Source organism: Lottia gigantea (genome assembly GCF_000327385.1).
Source record: "Lottia gigantea unplaced genomic scaffold LOTGIsca_79, whole genome shotgun sequence".
NCBI classification, from domain to species: domain Eukaryota; kingdom Metazoa; phylum Mollusca; class Gastropoda; family Lottiidae; genus Lottia; species Lottia gigantea.
The window spans coordinates 860,534-869,887 of NW_008710630.1; the positions used below are offsets into that span (position 1 = coordinate 860,534).

Below are 9,354 nucleotides of genomic sequence, written 5' to 3' on the forward strand. Positions count from 1 at the left end.
CAATTGTTGCAGAAGAAAGGAGATTTGACATGTAGTAAACAACATAGCAAGTTGATATCTAGAATTGACAGCTTTCATAATGTACTGTATAAAATATTAAACATTAAGATATCTGTTTTTAATTCAATTTACCTTTGTGGCTAGACGTATACGTATCATCCAGAAATGTATCACAACGTAGCACAAACCAGACAAATTAAGTTGGTTCTTGGGATTATCTTAACTTAACTAGAACAAGTCTATATCCATTTTACAACCTAATTAAGTTATATCCCAATAAGTAGTGATTCTAATATATTTTCGGAAACTGGTGACAAGACAATATTATGACCATAATTCTTTATTTTACCCAAAAGTTAAGTGAAAAAAAATTAACTACTTTTAAGTTTATCTTTTTAAGATGTCTCTGAGTGTACTTCTGTTGCACTCATATTAGAATAGCAAATTAGAAATATTTTTCAACATTTAGGCGTTGGATTTGGTGGAAGTTCTCCAGTGGAACAGATATGAACCAGACCTATTATAAAATAAAATTGTCTTATCAGTTTTATTTGAATTAATCGTCAAGTTGCTGGGTACTTGTGCTCAACTTTATCACCTTCAATTTCCAATTCAGAATTTTGTCTCTTTGAGGGTTCAAAGATCCTTTGTGAAAGGTTATTGTATTACCCCACCATGATTGTTGTCTTGGTATATCATCAACGACTTATGATATTTAACATTTTGATTGACACTCAATGTCCAACCTAAGCTTTATAATTATATAGGCCTGTGATTCACTAATTAGTATCTGGTATCTGCCCTTCTGGCTCATCCAAAAAATAAAGTCAAAATTTTAAAGGATCTTCGAAACGCTTCCTTAAGTTCTGTGATAGAGAAAGCAACTTACCAGCACATGCAGATTGAAGACCAGCATTGTAATCTAAAGCAACTTCATTTCTTACATAATCACCTCGATCATCATCCCAACCATCAGTTTTATTAGGACCTCCGACCAGAGCTCCTTCCAGACGATGAGGATTGGGAGCAGTACTATAGAATGCATCCCATCCACAATACATGTTCAAATCGGGACACGAACTGAAAAGAAAATATGCCATTGATAATAAAGTTTCAACATAAATTCCTTAATCTTATCAGTTTAGAATCACTGAATAACAATTAGCGGTCAATTAGCGTCTTTTACAGTTTCTATAGTACTAGTTCAAAAGCTGGCTGAAAGTTGCAGAATTTGTATTGACTATAGAAGTGTTTGTTAGGTGTAGTTGACACATCACTTCAAAATATTCACAAGAAATCACACTGTAAAGATTCAATTCAATCTAAATGCTATTCAATAATTGATCTCAACAGTGGCTATTGGCAATTAACAATTTATCATACAGGATTTTATGTGGATGAATATATTCCCGTTGTCCCTACTCTTCAGCATGTCTGGGCTGTTTCCTGATTAACTACCCACCTTGGTCTATGATGTGGTTTTAATGGGTATTTATTACCAAATCCTATAACATAACTCATCTTATAATTATTATCCCCTAGTATATAGTTAATTTGACTCAACGCCCAGTTTCTATTCTCTAATGGATCTATTCCTAATTCAGCTGCCCATAGTGCTGCATATGAATTATCAGCTGAAAACAAAAATAAAGAGGAGTTTTACGTCCTAGTTTTCTTCACCTATTTGGGATGAGGTGCCATGAAGTGTACAATGAAGGAAAATGGGCCTGGACGCTGAAAACGTAAAGAGCTTCTCAATCGAAAGTACAAAAGCAAACTGAACCTGTAAGCTTTTTTTTTTTACTGTTCCTATAGTTTTAGTTCCAAAAACTGACTAATACTCGTAGGATTTGCATTGACTTTTGACTCAAGATATCTTGATAGATATATTTGATGCACCAGCATATAATGTGTTGCAAGAAATTCCGCTGCAATAATTTCATTCAAAAGAAATTCTTTTCAATATTTGACCTCACAATTGGTTATTGGCAATTAACAATTTATCTACGTGGATGGATGTTTTCCCATAATGAGTACACATTGGGGCTACTCACCAGCATGCCGGGCTGTTCCCCATCTATCAAATATACCGAGTCCACAGGGAGTATATGTTGTGTTACCTCCAGGTTTCCATACGGTTAAGAATTTCTGAATTTCGCCTTTATAAAGATCATTTTTGGTCAACTCATAAAGCATCAGCTGTAAATGTGAATAAGTCGTTTAGTTTTGGCTAAGAGTACAAATCTCAGATACCAAGCATTTACTTTTGGACTCCCTTGGTTAAATAACACATGGGACATCCTGGTTGGGGTTCTATTTTATTCCTTTAGCGATGATTATCCTCATCTAATATTGCTAAAGTAACACGTGCTGATAGAAACCAGATATCACTTAAGTCTGGGTCAAACATCAGAGGGGATCCTAAGCTGTAGTTGCTAGCAAGCATAATCTTAGCACAGAAACATGTCATTGCTCCAAGCACAAACAGACTGTGATCGACTATACGTGTTCTAGTAAGTTCTGCTGTCTCAATAGTAAATTGTAGCAGTTTATCTTAAGTTTCGGAATAGTGTCATCCGATTCTCATGTTTGAATAAACCGACCTGACAGCTAGGTAGACTATTGTCCCAATCTAATCTATTCGGAGTAGCACTACTGTGATATAACTTGGCCTCGGTTAGATAAAAAGTATTTCCAGTAGCCTTGTACAACCAAGCAGCCGCTACACATAGTTCGTCTTCATAAGCACTTGACCTAAATTCAGGGGAAAAAAAGGAAATGGAGGGGTGTTTTACTATCTTCTTTTCGGTGACTGATTGGGCTAACAGAGACAGGCAACAGTATGCAGAGGTTAATCAGGAAATTCTGCCAAGACAGTAGCATAAGCCTACTCTTCTTCCGATTTTAAACTGTCGAGTGATCTTAAATGTCTACAGTATGAGTTTGTTGTTCAGGAAAAAATAACAGGGTGCTCATGATTCATACATCATTTGAAGTTAAGCCTCCGCAGTGTACTGATACGCCGGCATTGTGTTCTATGGGTCATGATTACCGATGCGGATTGGAGAGAGAGGGGGGAGGGACTATCTCTTGCCCTTTACTTTGAAGAATAAATGTGACATACTCATAATAGGTGCCTGTGTCGGAATGGGTCTGTGAATATTTTCCTTTGTAAGTTACAGCAAATTTGTACAGAGATTCGGCTGCTTTTAACAACTTCTGGGAGTAAACAGCATCTGAAATTCACGATGATTTCTTAATTCTTTCTGGGTCGACTGGAGTTATAAATATGGTTCACTTTCACTGTCACCAAACTCACTCAATCAAAATTGATTCGTCTCCCCATGTGGTATTCGATATTGAATAAAGACAAACCTGTGATGTTGAAAGCTATGGCTCCAGCGGCAAAAGTAGCAGCCGTTCCACCAGCTACGTCACTTCCTGGTTTGTCTTTCGTGAGATAAAAAGCTGGGCGTGGCATACTCATGTCTTCTGGACGACCCCAAAACTTGTGATCGATATCAGCATCACCGACCTTGAATAAACAATAATAGAGAATTGGAATTAATTCTCGATTTAACTGGTCTGGGTCAGAATCATCGTGTGGCTTCGGGTTTCGACCAAAGAAAGTGACAAGGGTGACCATAAATAACTTTGGTGTGTCGGACTAACGAATGGGAGTCAGAGAGTTGTGAAGGAGAGGGGGAGGGTCACAGCACCAGGCATTTAATTCAATGACAAAAAAATTGAAGTGGATGGAGGGGGTGGGGGGCTGGGCTGGATCTTCTTCGACAAATGAAACGCGACTGAGTGAATAATGGCCACAATTAGCCTCCATAGCATAACGATTTACCTGATAGTAGTAGATTTCTTTATCCGCAATCCAACATTTTAAGAAGTAATCCAGTTCCCATTTCACAGAATCTAGAGCTAAATCTAACTGCCCAAGAGCTTGATAGGCATCTTTCCATCTGACAATTCCGCTGAGTAGAACTCGGACAGCTGAGGACGCCGGCATGTTGAATTTTACCAGATCACCAGCTGCAAAAACAGAAGCCAGAATTTAGATCTGCAGATCTCTTACTGTTTCCAAATCTGCGCATTTCCATAATTTTTCAAAATCTCCAAACATTATTATTTCGAAATCCACAGCCGTCAATATTTAAAGATCTATAACGCTAATATTTCCAAATCAACAAACGTCAATATTTCCAAATCTACAAACGTCAATATTTCCAATTCTATAACGTCAATATTTCCAATTCTATAACGTCAAATCTATAACCTCAATATTTCCAAATCTATAACGTCAATATTTCCAAATCTATAACGTCAATATTTCCAATTCTATAACGTCAAATCTATAACGTCAATATTTCCAAATCTATAACGTCAATATTTCCAATTCTATAACGTCAAATCTATAACGTCAATATTTCCAAATCTATAACGTCAATATTTCCAAATCTATAACGTCAATATTTCCAAATCCACAAACGTCAATATTTTCTTATCTGTAGGCGTCAGTATTTCCAAATATGTTAAATAAGCATCATTTTTCAAATCTACATGGTAATCGTTGATATTTCTAAATATTTCAAGTCAACGTACAAAATGTCGTCAATATCAAACCAAAATATTGACAAATAAAATAAAAACTGTTGTCCAATACTCACCGTCGTACCAACCCCCAGAGAGATCCTCACCATTATCCCCCTGATCGTTGACAGCGGAATCCCCTCTCCACGGTACAGGGTTATAGGCTGGTAGCTTCCCCGATCTCTGGGCATAGTAAAACAGGATCGACTTTTGAACAACATCGCCATAATTATATCTTGTGAAACATGATGGTGAAAGTTGGGCTGCAAGAGAAATGGAGAAACAAATCAAAACTTAAATCTTTTAGAACTATTCATGAACGTTGTAGTTTTAGTGGAATTGCTATAACTACAGACGTCTGATTGAAAATTTAAATGGTGTAAATTAATTCTATCAGTGTATCCGATACACATACAATATTTTCGAAAAACCTGTTAACTATCCCTTTAAAGCAAAAAAAGTTTCTTGAGTGAGCGCATTATGTTTGACCACTTGAACGCCACATGCGCAACATTACCGCGGTGTCTTTTATGTACCTGATATAAGCTGGATCGATAGTAAGCCTAGCAAAATTAATAACGTCTTCATGACGAATATTGGATTAGGAATTATTCCGAATAATCTAAAACTTTTCAGAATTTTGTTATCTATGTTGAAAGCTGTCTCTTATCAATCTGGGTCAAGACGCTAAACGAGTGCCATCTGATAAAAATGTGGAATTTTCTTTGCTTTTTCATGCAAGCCATAACCGCTCATTGATGCAGCCTTATAATTCGCGCTACATTACTACAAACTTAGTTCATTAAATCAAAAGTGTCGTGTCTTTTGCGGCATGTAGACATTTAAATGGCTTTTGGCTATTTGCCATGCGTGGTAAATATCTCTTACCCTTTTTTTCTTGGAAATTAAAAGGGTGATGCTTTGTAGAGACAACGTCACTTAAGACACGTCACTTGGCATTTTCGCATCGCTGCTTTGCTTTGACAAATAATTCATTTAACTGATCAAATCAAACTCTCCCAAAATATTTAGAATAATTTGACTTGGAAGATATGTAAAGAGCAAAGCGCTCGGCCTGTGCTTTTGAATGACAAATCTTCTGTATATTAATGCAAACATCTTATGAAAACAGGTTTGTTTGAAAATGTTCGGAATCAGAAAAGCTCAAAATCTCAGAAAACAATCTAATTTCACATGGAGATAATGGAGAAAATCATTGTAGTCTGAAACCACCCGGAAACTTTACTTCCACTTTGCTAATTCTCAAATTTGATTGGCTGATTCCATAGCGGGAACTTTGTACATCAAAACAAATGTCATGTGACAAGACGGACAAAATGGCTGACCATGAACTGGATTGGGACCATGCAGCTGATTTTGGCGAGAGTTCGCCGTTGCTAGAGGGAACCAAAGACGAATCCTCTGCGTATTACAGGTATGGAAGATACTTGCATTCAATAATGGTGTTGATACGCCTGCAAGTCCCATAGGATCCCCGAAAACACTATTTTACTGAAACTTTATGGGCAGGTGCTCCGTTAGCATTGCAGCACTATTTATAAAATAGCAGATGCCAGTGCAATGTTTTTGCAGCCAGTGATAGCTTGGATAGCAGCTTGAATTAATTCAATGGCTTGTAGCCACTAACAGTACTAGTTGCTATTATTGGTTGCACACACTTTTTATGATTTTCTTTTTATTTCATTATTATTTCTTACCCAATTTAATAAAAAAAAGATATTTTGGGCTAACAATAACAACCATTAGCACTGGCCATAAACCTTAAACTTCATCTAATTACTTAGTAGAAACCAAACTAACATGCAATCCTTGTAAGACATATAGAAGTATCACATTAAAAGACACCAGTTTTTTAGATATGGACATCTATTTATCATTTGAACAAAACATTTCATTACATGTACGTTATCAAGCGGAGTGCAGACTCCATTTTTATCTAAATGATTTTTTTTTTTTTTAATCTTTCAGATCTGGGAACTTATCTTTATCATTTGACGAGGCTAGAGAGTTGATTGGGGTTTTAGATTCTTGTCGTACTAAACTAGAACAATATATCTCTCCAGGTGAGGTAGGTCAGAAACAGTTTTTTTGGTGGAGCATGGAAGTGTTATAACTATTTAAACACTTTAGCCATTTTAACCACACATAATTATGTGATATACATATTAGAAATATACCATAGTGACAGCAGCGAATGAATATCACAAGGCGTCACATTACGTTTATCAGAAGTTTAAAGTCATATTGGATGGAGCTCAGGATATATGACATTCTATTCTAGTTTCAATCAGTCTTAAAGGCCTCAAGAAGATCTTGGACAAAGTATATGCTGATTATTTTTTTTGCAGGAATCGCAGTCACAGATAATAGAAGTTGAAGTTACTGCTGGTCGATGCTTACGGTTTAAAACTAAAATTGGTCCAAAAATCGCAAGAAATATTATTTTTGTTACTATATTATTACAGGTGATTACGAATTTTCATTGTTTCAAAACTTAATATCGGGGAGCTGTCTTCTCGTCAACTTTATTGACATAAAATCCAAATATTAAGAAGAACAGTATTCTGATTGGATAATAAAACTAAATTTGAAATCGATTTTAATGATTGACCAATCAGATTAAGGCACCAGATGGTGCTCAGATGGAGCTTAAGTACTTCTTTTTATATAAATGGGAAAATAAACCAAGGCCTCGTGTGCTAAAGACTCTGCATGTTAAAGATTCTTTGACAGTTGGAAATAAAAAAGAGTAGGTTTTCATCGTTGCCCTGACAAATTTCCATCCATGCACACTGCATGTCATTGTCCAATCAGAAGCTATAATTTGACTTCTGTGTTGTAATTTTTTTTTCTTCCAGGCAGTAAATGTGTTAGTGTTGTCATTAATTGATATCTGGCCGAAGAAAGACAGTGAAACAGTGATAGTTGTAGTAAGTCTTTTACTCTGAGAGAAAGTCTTTGTTAGTACCTTTGGTAGTATGTATTCTAGAGGAAGGTATATTCATAGTCTTTGCCATCTAAATCAGGGCTGTTGATATGGCTGTTTTATCCAGAAATGTCTGTTTTAGGCAAGGACATCAAGCATTGTGTTTGTTTTTCATGTGCGATGTTGTTTAAGTTGAGACAATTCCTACCTAATATTTCCATTTTCCATTTGCTAGTTTTGAAATATTTTCATGGTATCTTTTCAGAGTGCTGTAACCATGTTGGTGTTTCAGTTACTCAATTTGTTTTGTCTTATTTACACCACAGGTAAGAGGGGACATTTTTTTCTCATTTCTCATATTTTCGCCATTTACAGGGATTATACAGAGATTTTATTTTGTTATGTGTATTCAGGACAATGTGATTGCACAATTATAATTTTCAGCAAAATGTCCATGGGTCTTCTAATTCCAATCAGGCCTGTAGCTACTGAAGGGCAAGGGTGAATGCCTCCCTGAAAAAATTCTGACAGCTACCCACACACCATTGCCCCTGTGAATATATTACTTCTGTCTTTATTCTGATTTTAAAATTTGTTATTTTCAGTGGACCTAGCAAAGCAGTTATATAAAAGAAGTGTGAGCAATATTTTATTAGCCCAGTGTTACCTAGCAACCATTTTATTATTTTGTGGGATCTATATCTTAACGTACAGATTAAAGGTAACGTAAACATAAATAAATATCCCAGGCGTAATGTCATTTAATTATTGGCACTTTCAGCTAACCAGAACTTTCAGATGTCCAGTGCCAAGTTGGCACTGCCAACTATTGCAGAAAGGACATTCGAATTATTACATGGAAGATACCCTGATATATCACTAATTGAAGCCTTTATGCTTCATTGTTTTATCAGTATAGATTATCCAGTCTTTTATTTTGTCTTTCCAGCCAGAATCATGGAAGTTTATTCAAGATGATTTAAACAAGAGTCCAGATTTAGTCATTGTTCTTTATGTTAAGATATTATTTTTCTCTGTTTCTACGGCAACACTTTGTGGTAAGTCTAATTGATATACTCCTGAATATATCAGCAGAATTCAAATGGTTTTAGATATGAACTGAAGCTTTCTAATTTTGCGCAATTATGGTCGATAAATTCTGTGTTATTGTCTATCTTTTCAGGAACAGCAAATGTGGTGCCAGCAGAATGGTACAACTATATTTTTACCTCTTTTCAGGTAATCTGACATATTTTCTCTTTCTAATTTTTTGACTTATTTCGTTCAATTATAAGGTCAAAACCCAAGAGCATATAATAACTTGACATCCCTTAAAGAGAGTCCACATGGCTAATAAACTTTATTTGGTAGTAGGGGTTGAAAGGTTACACCACATAGACTCTCAGAAGCACTGTCAGTGGCATCAGAATTGGTCTTATTTTGAGTAAAATTTCCTACAATATGCTAGCAACGACAACCCAACTCACTGAGCTATTCCACCGCCACTAGGTGATAAAATATAGACCTGTATTTTTCAGATGTTGTTAAGTTTTGTTTATTTCGCGTCAATACTGGGACAGTCGATAGCTAGTCATACGTCAAGAGTCACAAAAAATACAACAACTACACGGACTAGTACCTACGGGGCCACGACCAACAACGATGATAGAAGTTACAGAAACACACCAGGTCAGGAAGATTATTTAAATGTATGGCCTTCAATTAAGTTTTTAGGACAGGCTGTAGCCCAGCTGGTTGTAGTGTTGGAATCTTGGTTACATCAAACAAATGGTGGTTGTGAGATCTAA

At 36.0% G+C, this 9,354-nt stretch overlaps 2 protein-coding genes across 2 annotated transcripts; one reads left to right on the top strand and one right to left on the bottom strand.

Moving 5' to 3' along the window:
- Positions 1 to 458: 458 nt before the first annotated feature.
- LOTGIDRAFT_168825 (hypothetical protein) lies at positions 459 to 5,187 on the bottom strand (the record flags this gene model as incomplete). The annotated part of the gene is made up of 10 exons (XM_009066732.1): positions 459 to 517; positions 890 to 1,080; positions 1,463 to 1,634; positions 2,055 to 2,199; positions 2,604 to 2,754; positions 3,125 to 3,236; positions 3,376 to 3,535; positions 3,854 to 4,041; positions 4,677 to 4,862; positions 5,136 to 5,187. The coding sequence occupies 10 exons, from the start codon at positions 5,185 to 5,187 to the stop codon at positions 459 to 461; spliced, it is 1,416 nt and encodes a 471-aa protein (XP_009064980.1).
- Positions 5,188 to 5,934: 747 nt separating this feature from the next.
- On the top strand, positions 5,935 to 9,354 carry LOTGIDRAFT_236330 (hypothetical protein; the record flags this gene model as incomplete). The annotated part of the gene is made up of 9 exons (XM_009066733.1): positions 5,935 to 6,034; positions 6,589 to 6,688; positions 6,969 to 7,085; positions 7,479 to 7,550; positions 7,812 to 7,872; positions 8,152 to 8,267; positions 8,496 to 8,604; positions 8,730 to 8,785; positions 9,085 to 9,354. Coding segments are annotated over 9 exons (1,001 nt in total), but the record flags the coding sequence as incomplete, so codon positions are not given.